The sequence below is a fragment of the Pieris brassicae genome, chromosome 8 (genome assembly GCF_905147105.1).
Source record: "Pieris brassicae chromosome 8, ilPieBrab1.1, whole genome shotgun sequence".
In the NCBI taxonomy this organism is placed as follows: domain Eukaryota; kingdom Metazoa; phylum Arthropoda; class Insecta; order Lepidoptera; family Pieridae; genus Pieris; species Pieris brassicae.
Window position 1 is genome coordinate 15,628,508 of NC_059672.1, and position 16,501 is coordinate 15,645,008.

The 16,501-nt window shown below is 35.6% G+C and overlaps 2 protein-coding genes across 4 annotated transcripts in view; one reads left to right on the top strand and one right to left on the bottom strand.

The window, feature by feature from the left end:
- LOC123713054 (Fanconi anemia group J protein homolog) overlaps nt 1-1,058 on the top strand; it is a 60,673-nt gene extending 59,615 nt beyond the window's left edge. For all 3 annotated transcript variants that reach the window (XM_045666542.1, XM_045666543.1, XM_045666544.1), the window contains 3 exons: nt 93-217; nt 406-532; nt 910-1,058. In XM_045666542.1, coding sequence (XP_045522498.1) covers nt 93-217; nt 406-532; nt 910-1,011 — 354 coding nt within the window. In that variant the 3' untranslated portion in view covers nt 1,012-1,058. The remainder of the gene's footprint in view (nt 1-92; nt 218-405; nt 533-909) is intronic.
- A 3,770-nt stretch (nt 1,059-4,828) lies between these two features.
- Nucleotides 4,829-10,846, bottom strand: LOC123713579. Its single transcript, XM_045667308.1, has 11 exons — nt 10,726-10,846; nt 10,393-10,660; nt 10,086-10,248; nt 9,609-9,685; nt 8,776-8,906; nt 8,369-8,508; nt 7,174-8,195; nt 6,169-6,332; nt 5,734-5,843; nt 5,381-5,485; nt 4,829-4,978 (listed from the first exon to the last, which is right to left on the bottom strand). The coding sequence occupies exons 1-11, from the start codon at nt 10,756-10,758 to the stop codon at nt 4,960-4,962; spliced, it is 2,232 nt and encodes a 743-aa protein (XP_045523264.1). The 5' UTR covers nt 10,759-10,846; the 3' UTR covers nt 4,829-4,959.
- Nucleotides 10,847-16,501: the final 5,655 nt, after the last annotated feature.

Below are 16,501 nucleotides of genomic sequence, written 5' to 3' on the forward strand. Positions count from 1 at the left end.
ACTTTAACGAAATTTTAATGTTTCAAAATTTGTTTTAGTTTGAACAAAGTATAATATAAGATAGATTGAAGAACATTAAAATATTTTTTCAGATTGGCATACCCTACCCAAACACTTTTGAAACGGCTGTGAAAGAAAAGATGAAATATAATGATAAATACCAGAAAGAAAGAAATCTTCTTAAAGGTAGCGAGTGGCTGCAAGTGCAGGCCTTTAGGTGAGATATTTGAAGAATTTATTTCAGCGTCTAAATTCATAATCCAAACATTTGTCGAGAAGCTTCGAAATATATTTATTACTTTCTAATAAGGCACTTTCTTATCTAGAGAAGACAGAAGAATTAGACAAGAAAGAATTAATAATAAGAAAAGAAAAAAACATCTTGACCAATGTTTAAAATTCCAGGCCCCTGAACCAGGCGGTAGGCAGATGCGTCAGACACCGAATGGACTGGGGAGCAGTTCTGCTCGTCGATGGAAGGTTCCAGAAACCTCAGTACTCAGATCAACTGTCAAAGTGGGTGCGCGAATATGTGAGTATTTTAATATTTGATTTATAAACGTTTTAACGAGTATATTCTAGTGTTTGTCATACTTTGGCACAAATATTTGTCGTTGAAGTTAGGCTTAAATACTATGCTAATTAGGTTTATATCATTTTATACTTCTCCAGAACACGCACCCATTTTTGATCGTATTGAATTCTCCTAGTGTCGACTATAAATCTACTTCCAACTATAAAATACTATTAATCTCTTCTACTGCTACTTAAATCTAGTATTCATGGCCGTGATTTTATACGTATAATTGTTTGTGTACGTTTAGGTATTAAATTAATACGATCGCAAAAAGTTAAATCTTTGATGGATTTTTAAGAACATTTCCACTTTAAATATTTTATCATTTTCAGCTAAACAAAAACCACCACACATTCGAGAGCCTGTTGAACAGCGCCAATAGCTTAGAGTCGTTCATGCAACATATGAAGATACAAGAAACCGAAGATACGTGATTCATTTTAATTAAATTTTGTAATAAATAAATTTTGATGTTTTTAAAGTTTTATTTTCATTTCAAAACTAAACGATGATTTATTCAAATCCCCATTCGGGTAGATTAAGAGTTTATGCCATTCTAATTGACGACATCCAACTTTGTAGAACATATGTGTTGAAATAACATTCATTGATTCCTCTATGGTTAGTTTTGCCTTCATGATAGTGTATAATTATTTCTTGCTGCCGTAAGTACTCTTTAACATATTCTAGATCGGTTTTTACTAAAACCAGATGCATAGAATTTTAAGTTATTTTGCAAAATTGGAATTATCGAATGCATACATAATGGTGGAGTTATTTTAATGATGTATTATTTTACTGCATTTATAACGTCTTGTTCTAATGAAGATGGGATGGTATATCAAAAGGTTTAGTTACATTCGGTCTTCTTTTAATGTCACCTACTATAGTCAAGCAAACGTTGTTCAGAGGTTCATCTGTAATGGGTATTTCGAGAATAGGATTTTCAGCGGATGTATGTGCTGTTGCAGTAGTAGATCCTGCTGGTTCAGGTCTTACTGACACATCTATACCACATTTTTTGAGAAGTGATTCTATTTCCTCGTTATTAATCTGTTTAACTCTGTGCTCGATTGATTCTTTCACGAAGACTACCACACCATCATTTTGGTTAACCTTTCTCGTACTATTATATGTTACATAATTAGGTTTTTGAGGGAGTGATTTGTCAGGGTTTTTTCTACATTCAGTTAGAACTATTGCGTCGATATTTATGTTAAATGTTTATGTCCAAGTCGTCAATATTCGATGTTTTATGGATGCTTCTTATATTTTGAGTAACCACTGAGAGAAAGGCAATAGTTGATAGTGCACTTTGATTAAATGTATCAATAGTGCACTGTTGGGCAGTGATGTTTGAGAAGGTGTCTAATTCTTGTAAAATATTAATATCATTTTTATTCATTTCTATTTATGAAGAATCCAGTAAGCAAGGTAAGATGAAGCAGGATAGGGAATGTATTAGGAATTGGAGATCATTTAATTTTACTTTGATGTGTTTATGCAATGGTAGGTATTGAGGCACAATTGTGAAAAAGTTAGCAGTTAGGTGTAGTTGTTCAAGACTATTTGCATGGAAAAAATGAGAGGAGTGTACGTTAGCCCATGAGTTGAAAGAGGTAAGTTGACAAGACAGTACATGTGAGTTACATAAACTTAATTCGAAAATATTAGAATTAGTTATATAATACCTGAAATCAGCACACAAGAGAGTGGGATACAATATGGTACAAATAATGTAGACACAGAATTAATTTAGCGATTAGTCAGTCTAAGTTCATTAGGTTTTGAACTTGGGCCTCATTTGTTATTTGTATTATGGTAGAGGTGTCGCCTTTTCGCAGATATACAAGTGCTATGGCCGTCCTATAGTACTTGTATTTTCTCACTCTCTTCAAGTCTCGAGGTAGAAAGTAGCCTGCTTGCCTTCTGCGTTAGTGAATCCGAGATTAAGATCTGCACATCAGGATCCTTCTTAAGACCGAGGTGTTTAGCACAGAGTTTGTTATTTGGGCCAGTATTAACATTCTTAGCAGCGTAGAGCAGTTTGTCTCTTATAACTCTACAGGTTAGTTCGATTACAATTGCTTTTGTAGAAGAGTTTCTCTTGTTTGTTTTCTCTGTTTTATATATATTCCTTATGACCTCTTTGTTCATTTCAGATTTTATATTTTGAGCAAGGTTTGACTCCCCACGAGGTAATAATATTTTCCATTTCTTCCCTAAAGTCCTAGTAAAGTAAATTTCCTCACAGTGTGTTTTTGCAAACCTTTTACGTTTTTGCCTAGAAGTGACAAAGGTATGCTCTTCTTGTTCCTGAAAGTTAGGCTCTGACGTAGATTTTTCCAGAGAATTATTCATTGAAATATTCATTGTGTGGTAGTGATGTTACCTTGATCTTATACCAAGAGCGCAGAAATGGCAAGGAGATATGTCTTTGACACCGGTCGGGGGTGTGGCCTTTGAACTTTTTCAATTTAATTAACAAACACTGTCTGGGTTATACACGACTACTCTCAGCGAGATCCACAACGGAAGAGGAGTCATGTCATGTCAAGTCATGTCCTGAGTTTGTGAGACAGACAGAAATCAAAGTTAAAATGGCTCAGAGCTGCATGTATTATGCCGAAGCCAGTAAATATTTTCCTGCTATTAAGCCTTCATACGCAGATGCATTAAGTTCAACAATTACGAAAGTACCAAAACCAGCATATTCTTCCGCAGCGAAGTCTGTATCTCGTAATAATTCTACTAATTCCTCATATAAAAAGACAGTATTATTAAAACCTCGCTCTCCTAAACCTCGAAATGATTATGATCGTGTTGCTCATAATAACGTACTAAAAGACTTCCAAGTTCCAGAGCCTAAAAATGGCAGTATGGTGGGGTGCTCATCCGTTTTCTATGAAACTTGTGTATAATGGTCTTGTAAGAGCTGTTCTAGATTATGGCACATTTATATAAGATGGTGGAAGTGTCTTGAGAAGTAAAAAACTTGATGTCATTCAGTCAAAAGCTTTGAGAATTGTGACAGGAGTGATGAAATCTAGCCCAACCAATACCACTACTTTACAAGTAGAATGCTGCGATCCTCCTTTAAAATTAAGAAGGCAATTTCTAAGTGATCGATTCTTGTTCAAGTCTCTGCAGTTTTCTAACCATCCACTTCATGGAAAACTGCATGAATTGAACAATATTATTCATACATCCCGTTACTAGCGACACAAATCATTACTATGTCTAATAATAAGCTTTCGTAAATTTTTAACAATTCACAGCCGCATTACCCATATTTATGACATAATTTAATTCTTTAATTATCGATCCGGATATAAGGTATGATATAGGCGTCAATAAGCAAGATATTCTGCAGACAAATATTCGTTCCATGTGTAGCGTTCACGAACAAAATTGGAATAGTTGGGATTATATTTTTACAGATGCCTCAAAAATCTCTGTCGATGATTGGGTTGGAGTTGGTCTAGTTCACTGGCGATTTAGAAAAATACAAAAGATTAAACTTCCTCTGTATCTTCAGTTATTACTGAAGAGTGTTTTGCTATTTTATATTTTAAAGCTTTAGAACTAGTTATTTTATTAAAATCTAAAAGAACAATCATATTTTCAGACTCAAAAAGTACTACTACAAACTATTAAAAAATATCCTTTCCAAATGAAACTTTGCTATCCTATTATTTTAAGAAAACACTTTTTAAACGGATTGAACCTATGTATTATTATTATAAACTTATTTATAAGTCACCGTGACCACGCACGCTGTAAAGCACGCGAAAAGGCGAAAAAAATCTTAAATTTAAAATTATGTAAATTATTATAAGTTTATAATACATAGCTTAACATAGCATAGCGTTTAAAAAGTGTTTTATTAATGTGTAAAAGCTATGTTAACAAAAGACAATACATGGAATGATGTTTGCTTGAGAAGCAGCGAGTTCAAAGGCAAACATTATGCTGAAATTCAACCCAGGATCCCCAGTAAACCATGGTTCTATGAGATTAAAAGTTCTAAAATTGTCACCTCTATCATATCTAAAATGCGTTTAGGACAGGTATGTACACCTCAACATTTAGCAAGGCGTTTGTCAATGTATTTACGTATTGTCGATAGCAATATCTGTGAGTGGCAAACTGGCATAAAGTCAAAACTATTGCCATAATATATAATAAAAGAAGAAAACATGCGATTTTAATAAGGAATATATCTTGGAGAATTATTAACACATGTTAAGTAAATTTTTTATTTCTCATAATGTGATTTATAGACATAATTATTATTGATTCTAATTCTAATACAGCACAGCTATACAGCTGTGTGAGCTAGATTTCTTCTACAATATGACTCCACGACCGGACAGACGTAACTATGATTTCTTACGAATCCTGAAATGAAAGGGAAACTTCATTCCAATATAATTTAAGGTTACAAATAAAAGTGAAGTCTGAAATTCAACTCTTAGTTTCATTGATTAACCTTTGCTTTGTCATATTATGTTTATTCTGTGATAGAAACTTATTTACTTACTTAGTTACTTTTCATTTATTTTTGCACCTCCGGTGCAAACCAAAATTTCTCATACTTAGCACCAACTTAAGGGTTTAGAACTTTGTTCACGAAACACAACTATGTAGGTACTTATATCTAGGCCTTATAGTCACGTCATCAAGCTATCTATCGAAGAGCCATGAATCAACAACAATAGAGACTACAGATACCAATCTTCTTCTGCAGAGGGCGCTATATCTTGAAATACCACTGAAACTTCAATATCCAATAATCATTACCTCTTAGTGCAGTCGACGGTGCGTTCATGTCTTTTAAGATGTGATACGTGTGGAAAACGCTGCTTGCATATGTCGCACGAAAATGGCCGCTCGCCCGTGTGATACCTTAAAACCAAAATGTTACGTAATAAGATTGCATTGTCTAAGTGCATGCATAGAACTTCTATAAATATATTTCATCCAAATATGAAACGCAAAATGACGCTGTTGTAGTCCATTAGTAACTGAAGAAGGTTCGTTAGTTTCTTATACGTTACAAGTCTTATACGAAAAAAAATATTAATTTACATATTTAATTTAATTCACACTTTTCAGATATTTGATGGAAATGATTAGAATATAAAATCCCATACCGCTGATGCACCACGAGATCGCACTTCTTGAAAAACCGCTTCCCGCAACCTTCTGCGTCGCACTCGAAACGTGTTATACCCTCGTGGGAACGCTCTATGTGTTGTTTTAACTGCCAAAAATTACGCAAAAATTACAAATGTCAAATTAAATTTCACTTTATCTGTATAAAAACAAATGTTTGAAAAATCATTCACTGCATTACAAAATGAATATTCACTTCTCAGTATTTATATGTCCTGATCAAAGAAATTGTACAGAACATCGATACATCAATAAATAAAATATTAACTAAGATAGTTGCATTATCCAACAAGAAACACAGGTATTTTATAATGTTTCAAAATTTGGTCGAACCAAATAACGAATCATGTTTTTGCATAAAACATAACTAAAATACGCGCACGTTAATTTCGGAATTAATTTATTTAAATTACCATCCATGCAGCGGGATAATGTGAAGGGCAGTGCGGACACGTGTGATCCGGTAATGTTCGCGGCTGATGGGCGGCCGCGTGATGTTTATTAAGTGTCGAACGATAACTAAAGCGAACGCCACATACGTCACAACGATGACGACGAAGGGACGGATTATGAATTGCTGCAATATTATAAAATATACTTTAGCGACGTTAATCTGACAACATTATTAAGTATATTATATATATATGTCATGTACAGAAATGCGTGAACACCCATATCTCCAAAATAACATACCTAATCAAATGATATGCCTTTTAGATTGCGTTAAATAATTGAACAAGCATACACTTATGAAGTTTATGCTATTTTATATATTATATATTAGTATATGCTAAGCCAAATAAAATCATTAGGGTAAAATAATAAACAATCAATATTTAAAAATAGATAAAAATAAATAAAGTTTTTTGGAAGAATTTATATTCGAAACCACATAAATACAAGAACTATTTAATCTTTCGATTATAAGTATAGACATTCAAATGAAACTACTTTTGAGAAGCAGTTGCAAGACTATTTTTCAATTAATTGTATTTTTGAAGTTATACTTCTTTTACGCATGTTAGGGAAAAATGATGAGAGTAAGTTAACTAGTTAATGCGTTAAAATAAAACTTTCAATGTATCAAATACCTTTTTTCTATTTTTGAAAAGATATTTTTTATCTTGTTACGCTAAAGAAGTATAACGTCTAACGCGTGTACATAACTACACATACGTTTTTTATCTTTCTTTATTTATATTATTTCCATAATCTTGGTGGTAGTGTCTATTGGTATTCCTGCCAAGGTCTTGATGAGTAAAAATATTAGTTTGTATCTAAACGCTATCACATGGCTGGAAGGCACCAATCCAAGTTAAAAATGAAAACGTCATCATTTTCATGATATCACTATAAAACAATTCTTTTACTTGGCTAATACTGAAGTCACTTTACTGAACCATTGCATGACCACTTACCTATGTGAGATTTATAATTATCCTTTTTGTTAAAAACTTTATTACAAGTCTTGCAAATGAACTCTGACTTTTTATTGTTACAGGACTTGTCTGTACTTTTAATATTAAAATTCTCTTTATCAAATTCCACTTTACAAGTTTTATCTTTTTCTTCTATTTTAATTAAAACTATGTTTTTATTCAATGCATTTTTATATTTTTTAATATTACTTTCATTTGTCCCTGTTGTGTTGTTTGCGTTATCTTCCTCTACTTTAATTATAACCGGTACTATATTATTCAAAAGATTATTTTCTTGTTTAACTACATAATCGTCCTTTATCAAACCCATTCCGATTTTTTCTTCACTATTGACTAGTTCAACATCAATATTTAACATGTCTTGTAATTTCTCGGCGTCGATTTCACTGTTGAGGCTTATGATAAATGTATCGTCATCTTCAGTAGAAATATACTGGACTGTATTTTCCCCAATAAGCTGATTTAAATTTGCGGCTAAATTTGTACTCGCTTCTAAATCAACATCGCTTTCGAAAATAGTGGCACACTCATCCGGCAAAGTGGGGGGTAAGACTGGTCTATCAGGAAATGTGTTTAAATTAAACAAATCTTCAGGTAAATTATCATTTCTTGAAAGAGCATTCATTAAATCTTGATCCATACTTTTGCTTCCTATTGTATAGTCAAATATTTCTCCATTGCCACTGTAATCAATATCATTAGTGTTCATATTAAAGATTTGACTATTTTGTAAACTGTCAAAATCTAAATCATTATATAGGAATTCGTCATCTAAGGAATGTAGTTGATTCATTTCCTTTAAAAATTCTATTTGCATTAAATTTTCATCTGGAGAAACATTGGTATAACTTGTATTATTATTAAAAGTATTTAATATTTCATGGTTTGTCGACATAGTCATATAATCATCTTCAACTGATAGTATATCATCAACAATATTTTCAACAATTTTATTTCCATCAGTATTTTGTTTTGTATCTGTTCCACTTTCTGTGTGTTGCCTGTGAAGAAATAAAAATACGTATAATAATAAATAAAAATAGTAACGGAACTAAGAACATTTTTTCATAAGCAAGTACTGTTTATTTAGCTTTACAATAGCTTTTTATAAATTAATTAAAAAAACAAATAATAATAAACACTTATCACTAAAACATAAAATTGTTTCTCTTACCTAACACAGTGCTCCAACAATGCACTCTTATACTGAAAAGACATGCCACATTCTCGACAATAGTTTTTTCTAGTAGTTTTGTCTTTGGCTGTGTCTACAAATTGAGTACATGTTTTTTGATGACGTTTTAATGTAGCCAGCTAAAAATTATATATAAATAAATCTTAGCAAAACTGGTAAATAGTGATAATCATAATGTTGCAGCAGATTATACATGATAAAATATACTGCAAATTTTGCCTAATTGCTTAGTATCAATTTTAAAATATCTTTAATTAAACTAATTGACTTGCAATGTTCACTCTTAAAAAACTTATCATAATATTAACTATAGTGGCTAAAAGTGATTCATAAATTTTCATCACTAATTTTTTTTTATTTATATTCACAATAGATGGCAATTATACCTGAGAGTATCTATTCTGACACCCCACGCAACAGTATTTTTTCTCCTTAGTATGACAAACCATATGACGATTCAAATTTGATTTATCTTTGAATTTTTTATGACATTTGGTGCAAGAAAATCTATTTAAACCTGTAAAACAAAAATCATTAATATTATTTATTTATTTATTAACACGTTCAATATTATATTATATTTATTAATTCGTTACAATACAATATAAAAAAATTGAACATGATTTAATCAAAAGGAGGGCAACTGGCGGCTTTTGAGCGATTTCTTCCAGGCAACCACTGTGAGTAAAGAAAAAAAATGTATTAAATTACATAAGGTAGGTGCAAAATAATAATAAGAAGTGCAAAAATACATATTACATATAGTTATAAAGAAGAAACTAAACAGGAACCAAAAATAAACTAAACTGATACTGGATGACAGGAAAAACAAAGAGTAAAAACTGAAAACGGCACATTAATCACAATAATCCAATTCCAAGTTAGTACAAAAGTTAGGGATATGATTTTATTTAAAAGTTATATACAAATTTGTATTAACATATAATATTGTATGAATCCTACCATAACTCTGGCTAATATAAGTCTATGTCTACATAAATTTTTCAAAAAAAGTTCACTAGGTAAGATATTTCATACAAATATTTTGCAATTTAGTACTTGTCATCATTATAGTACATATTATAATGTCTTTGTCAATTTGTTTGTCAATACATATTTATTTATATCTCTATGACAAAAAAAATCTCCATCTATTGTTCATAGATTGAATAGAAATTAATACCTTTATAAATAAAAATATTAAGTTTTGAATACTTACCATCATGAATGTCTATGTGTTTTTTCAAATCAGAGGCCTTGAGAAATGATTTATCACACACTTCACATTTATGGGGTCTAAAATAAATATTTTTGGGTAATTAAAACATACATATCTACTTATTAAACCCTACAGCTACTCACATATAGATTCAACCTCAATATAGGTATATGGCCTACTTCATCTTACTATATCTAAGATTATGGATCATAAATACTATATAGAAGCCTTCTCATCAAGCCAACTTCCAAATAGGCTAAATATATATACATTGGCTAAATAATATGTTATCATAAATTACAGCTATAAGCCGAGCCTACTTGCCTTACACTTATGACTCATATGTCTCTCAGAGCCACTCTTTATAATAAAAAATAATTGTTAAGTATAGCAAATACCATTACTTTAGATATAAAAGCACACAACCACAAAATAAATAGCTGCAGTAATACACATAACATGGTTATAGCAGTTTACCTGTAGTTTAAATGTTTAGAAAAAAGATGTTGTTGTAAACGCCAAAGAGCTTCAAAAACCATAGAACATTGTGGACATTTCCATACTCTAGCTAATGGTTTATGAGTTAGATAATGTTTCATAAGGTTTTGTTTAATTGAAAATTTCTGATTCGGACATTTATCTGAAATATAAGTAAACATAATATGTTTAGTATATCATTGTGATTCTGTCCAAACATTTTGAAAAGCAATGTAGAGAAGAATTACAGTACAAAATATGGGACTCGACAAAATAAAAGGATCATCAAATGATGATTACTTCTTACCACATATCCACAAATTATCTTTGGAATGAACTCGTAAATGGCCATAATATTTCTTAGCATTGTCGAACTTCTTTTTACAGATTTCACAGAGCAAGGTCGTCGGGCCGTTAAGGTCGGGTTCTTCGAGAGGACCGTCTGTAAGAAATTGTGCGAGGACATCGTCACCTCCTAACAAGGCCCCGCTCGAAGAAAGTGGATTATGAATATCGAAATTACATTCATTTCCTCTTCTAAACAAACCCGATTCTGGATTTTCCGAATCTATAAACTATTTCAAAACTCGTAAGTAAATAACTTATATCAACTTATAGCAATAAATCCAATTATACTTACTGGTAAACTATAGAAAGATATATTAGATTCCATTGTATACCTATTATTTAAATACAAAAGAGATATGTCACATATTGTTTTTTTAGTAAACAAATTATATTGTAAGAAAAGTAATGAACCATAGTCGATAGTCCAGCGCAATTCTTACTACAGAGTACAGACTATAAATTATAAGTCTAGAGGAATGTACCACAGACTAGGAAGACTTTTAATGATATTATATGAAAAGATTTTGTCCAAATTAATATAATATGTAACCAAAGAGTATATTTTATATAATATATTTAACGAAGATATTATGAAGTTTGACCAGAGAAGAATCCAAAAGATGTCAGTGAGATCTTGGTGTTTTTTCCGGTGTTTCTGTGATTTTCCAAAGCTAAAATAGTTGTTATTGTTCTATTTACACAAAACTAACCCTATTGGTGCTGGTAAAGTATAAAATTTAAACTTATATAGTCTTTTTTACGTCTCGCAAACGACAAGGAGAGGAGAGAAATATGCCTTCCTTTAAAAAAACAACACTCAGGCGAACCCGTATGTTCAACACCTATATTGTCCACCCCTACTTTTTCGATGGCCCTCGGTCGTACTCTAATGATGATAAAGTTCCATTCATTGTCCAAGTTTCCTGGGAAGTAGAGGATCCATCTTCTGGAGCCTCGTTACGTGCTATTACATTCGGTCAGTTTATGCATAAGCACAAAATTAGTTGTCATACACGGTGGTGTAAAAAATGTAGGCCGTAATAAAATTACCGTTGAGTTCTCTTCTGCTGAAGCTGCCAACAACTTTCTGGTTAACCCGATTCTCGCTATGTGCAAGTTTAAAACTATTATCCCTTCTTATAACATAACCAGAATGGGGTTGGTCAAAGGTGTACCGGTGGACTGGTCAATGGACGAACTCGTTGATTCATTAGAGCTTCCTCCTGGATGTGGTGAGGTATTAAAGTCAAGGCGACTGAACCGAAAATCAGTTACTGAGGGTGTCACCACCTGGGTGCCTACCCAATCTGTTGTCCTTACCTTGAGGGGACAAATGCTCTCTTCTAAGATTTACTCTTACCACACTCCCTCCCTGTCGAAACCTACAAACTTCGGTCTGCCGATCTAAGCCCAGATGTTACAGGTGTGCTCAGCCCCATACAGGTGATACGTGCGAAGTCACCTTAGAAACATCCACATGTCTACATTGCTCAGGTAAACATATTGCTTCTGACAAGGGCTGTCCAGAATTTACTCGACAGCAATCCACTCCTGTCTATTCTCTAAAATCTCCTCAAAAAGCCCAAACTCCTACCAAAGCTTCCTATCGCCAAACAATCTATCGCTCCTCTCGTCCCCAAGCTTCTCTAGCAAAGGGGTACGATAGAACAGCTCACCAGACTATTGTTAGTGAGTGCTCCTCATCTCTCCCAAATGGTTGTGCTCTCAACAATAATGTTGAAACCCTTCCCTCTCAGGGCAAAATGTTAGAATTTATTTCTGAATTCCTTCTCAGTATTGTCGCCCCATGTAGCGAAATTCCCCTACCGCCCAACGTTGCCAAAAACCTATCCCAACTCTTTAAATTATTACAAAACGGACCCAATAACCCTAATTCTGTATCCTCAATGATGGCTCCCCAACTCGCAGGGTATACCCTAATCAGAATCCCAAATCTGCAGTGGATCTCTGCTCCTCTAACCTAGCCTCGCAACTAACTTGGAACGCCCTTGAGTCCACCTATGGCAATGATCATTTTCCCATACTTATTACATTAAACAACAAATCCTTACCCCTCTCTTACCACAACCCCCTTTTGAAATATAAACTCAAAAAAGCGTTTCGTTCCCTTTGTAGACTCATTTCTGAGTCCTATACCAGCTCCAGCTTCCGATGAAATGGATGCTCCATTTTCTTTCTCTGAGCTTCAAATCGCAAATCGTAATGGTCTCAAAGATTCGACTCCAGGGTAAGATGGCGTTTCATATTCCTTCCTGGCTAGACTAAATGACAAAGCTAAACTTTACTACCTTAAAATAATAAACAAATGTTTTGAAACTGGTATTATACCGGCATCTTGGACATCTCAAATAGTCATTCCCATTCTCAAACCTGGAAAAATCCCTTCAGATTCAAATTCATATCGACCCATAGCTTTGTCATCTACTTTAGCTAAAGTAACAGAACACCTTCTTAAAAACCGACTGGAATGGTAAATGGAAAGTAGAAATATTCTCCCCTCCTCCCAATTTGGGTTCCGGAGGGGTTTGAGTACCACAGACAGCCTCAGTATACTGACAACAGACATTCGCCTAGCCTTTACAAAAGGAGAGTACCTTGTGGGTGTGTTTTTTGATATTGCTTCTGCATATGACAATGTCCTACTTCCGGCGCTCAGGCAGAAAATGCTTAAGCTGACTGTACCTTCGAGGATGGTTCATCTCATATGTAATCTGCTATTTTGCAGATCTATTTTGATAAAGCCTCAAAATACCGCTCTTCCCCCCAGACTAGTCTGCAAAGGTCTCCCTCAAGGCTCAGTTCTCAGCCCTCTGCTCTATAGCATTTATACCCACGACCTCGAACTGTCTGTCACCAGTTTTTGTAACATCTTACAATATGCTGATGATGTTGTCCTCTATCACAGCTCAGGCAGTATAGGGGAAGTATCCTGTCGTATCAATTCTGCTTTGTATTATCTAGGCCAGTGGTTGTCTGACCACGGCTTGTCCCGGTCAGCTGGCAAATCGCTCTCAGTCAAGTCAATTATTCTTGGCGGCACTGATGCACAGCAGTGCAATTAGCACCTTATGGGCGAGAGCAACAATTCTGATAATAATCAGCATGGCTGCCCAAACCCTATATTAGACGCCGGTGGCCCAACGAGTTGGTTCCCTTCAGTCGGTGTGTCTATGGGACACACTAACCATAAGCATACAGACCACTAGCGTAGGTCATGCATGGTCGGATACAGGCCTTGTTAAATTTGTCTAAGAGACCTCTGACTCCTTTTATTCAGGAAGAAGAAGAGGCTATGACCAACAAGGCAGACGGCAGTTATATGCAGGAAGCACCTGCGCTATCGATTTGCGCTGATTTGACGGACATTTGCCCCGGGATGACGTGCCCATACCTTTTTTTGAAGCGGATTTTTTTCGAGACTGAGTGAGATCACTTGGGTTGCCCCCGCTAAAACATTTGCCTAGCGACGTTTTCGGTTAGATTATTCTCTTCTTATCTGGTACACTCTTGACAGAGCGGTCGTGATCGCTATTTAGTAGTGGTAATCAAAGGGGCAGATGTGATGCGCTTCACGTCGTTTCGCCATCGTTACCTATTAGTGGTCATCCTGCTACACTCATTGAGTGTACCTCCTACGGCAGACTTGATCTGGTCAGTCCATCGCGTAGGTGACTTTCCGCGCGGTCTAGTGCCTTCTATCTTCCCCTGGACGACAAGGTATTCTATGGACTGAATACCACGCCGAGATACTTTAGGCTTTAGTTATATTCCTGTTTCTCCATATCTTTGCATCTTGTCCATAGCCGTTCTTGTGATGCCCATACTTCGTTTGACCTCATCGATGCATCCGCCATTGTTTGAAATCTGAGCCCCAAGATAAATATAAGATTGGACTGCGTTGCAATTTGCGATTTGAGTCACTTGAGGCGAATAATTTCTGGCACGGTCAACAATCAAACCAAGGTAATGGTTTTGCTGCGATTTATCTTAAGTCCAAACTCATGGCTCACTCGTTCCATCCTTGACAGAAGCTCTTCCAAGTCTTGCGAACTGGATGCAAACAGAGTGGTGTCATCCACGTAACGCAAGTTCTCAATCCGGTATCCACCAATTGTTACACCGTCTGTCCAGTCTTCCAAGGTGATGCGCATTATGAGTTCCGTGTACACGTTGAATAAAAGCGGCGATATTATGCACCCCTGGCGTACTCGGGGACTTGGATGGAAATCACCTGATAGGACATCATCTGTGCGAACCGAAGCTGTGGCCTCTTCATCAAGCCGTCTTAATAGGTGCACAAGATGTTTTGGTGTGCCCATATCTAGCAGGGTCTTCCACAATACCGGCCAGCTCATCGAGTCGAAAGCTTTGGAGAAATAAACAAAGCAAATGAACATGGGCTTATTAAATTCTCTTGACTTCTCCATGATCTGCCGTAAAATGAGACTTTGTTCCCGAGTGCCTTTTCCCTTCACAAAACCGGCCTGTTCTGGAGCGATCTTTTTAGAAAGGTAGGCTTTCAGGCGCTCGTTGAGAATATGTAACAATATTTTGCTAGCGTGTGATATCAGAGCAATGAGGCGATAATTGTTACATTTCTTCGTTGAGCCTTTCTGTTGAGTCTTTCTGAGTGTAAATATGGTGTGTGTCCATTCCGAAGGCCAAATTCCTGTCTGCCACACCTTTTTACAGATGAGATGAAACATCTGGTCGCCACGTTCTCCTAAGGCTTAAATGTCTCTATAGAAATTGCATCTCTACCAGTTGCTTTTTTACTTTTCAGATGTTTTATGGCGGCTCTTACTTCGGACAGAAGGATGTCTGGTTCCAAATTATCTGGCTCTGGTTCTGTGTCTATAGACTGCCGCGACTTCGGATCCAGGAACAATGACTGGCAATAGCTCCTCCACGTTTCCGAGATTTTGTCGAGTTCTGTTACCACTTCATTTCTGTCGTTCTCGATAGCCCAGGTTTTAGCAGGTAGAGATTTAGTAATAAGACGAATTTTGTGGTAAAGATCTCTAGACTCGTGCTTAATAGCATGTTTTTCAAGTTCGTCACAAATGCTATGAAGGTGAGAATTGTGGTCTCGCCTGCAGCAGGCTTGGATGTTAGCAGACAGTTGATTCAGCTCTCTTATGTCTGCCCCTGCGGCTTTCTTAAGGCGCCTCTCTTTTATAAGGGCAAAAAGTTTCAAAGGCGCCAACGTGATCTTATTAGTCTGTAATCGATCTGGTTTTTGGTACTTCTTCCAGGTGATGTCCAGGTGAACAGTCTCCGGGGATGGTGTTGGAATAGACTGTTCGCCACCACCATATTGTTTTCGTCTGCGAACTGCATAAATCTTTCACCTCTTTCGTTACGTACCGTTTCCCACACATTTGCTGTACTGGGCAGAGTTTGCGCCAATTTTTGAGTTGAAATCACCCATTATTATAAGTAACTCTCTATTGGGGATTTTAGCAATTATTGCTTGTAAATCTTGGTAGAAACTCTCCAGTACGGTAGAGCTTCACTGGTGGGGGCATATGCCTGTATTAGATTGATGTTTACAGGTGACGCTTTGAGCTTCATTGACATAATGCGGTCGCTAACTGCCTCATACCCCATTACACTGTTGTTCGTATGCTTAGGAATAAGAATCGCTACTCCGTTACGGCTACTGTCATCGCTACTGGAGAAGTATGGGCGGCATGGGCGTCGGTTAAGAAATGCCCGTTGCCTCTCCAGTGCGTTTCTGTTAGACCGCAAATGAATAAACCACATCTGGTGGCTTCTCTCTCCACGATATAAAATTTACCGGGTTTAAGCAACCCACGAACATTCCACGTGCCTATCTTCTGGATTTTTCGCAACTTTATGGAGTTTCCAGTAGCATTATTTCCACGTGAAGCCTGGTCTCTTACTCCATCATAGCCGGTAGTCCATTTCCACCCGCTCGCCCCGGACGCGGCGCGGTGCCGCTGGCTAGGCGGTTCGCATGGCAATCGTGATTCTTTTGTGTCTACTTTCATAACGATTTTCTCGGGAGATTAGCTGCAGTGGTT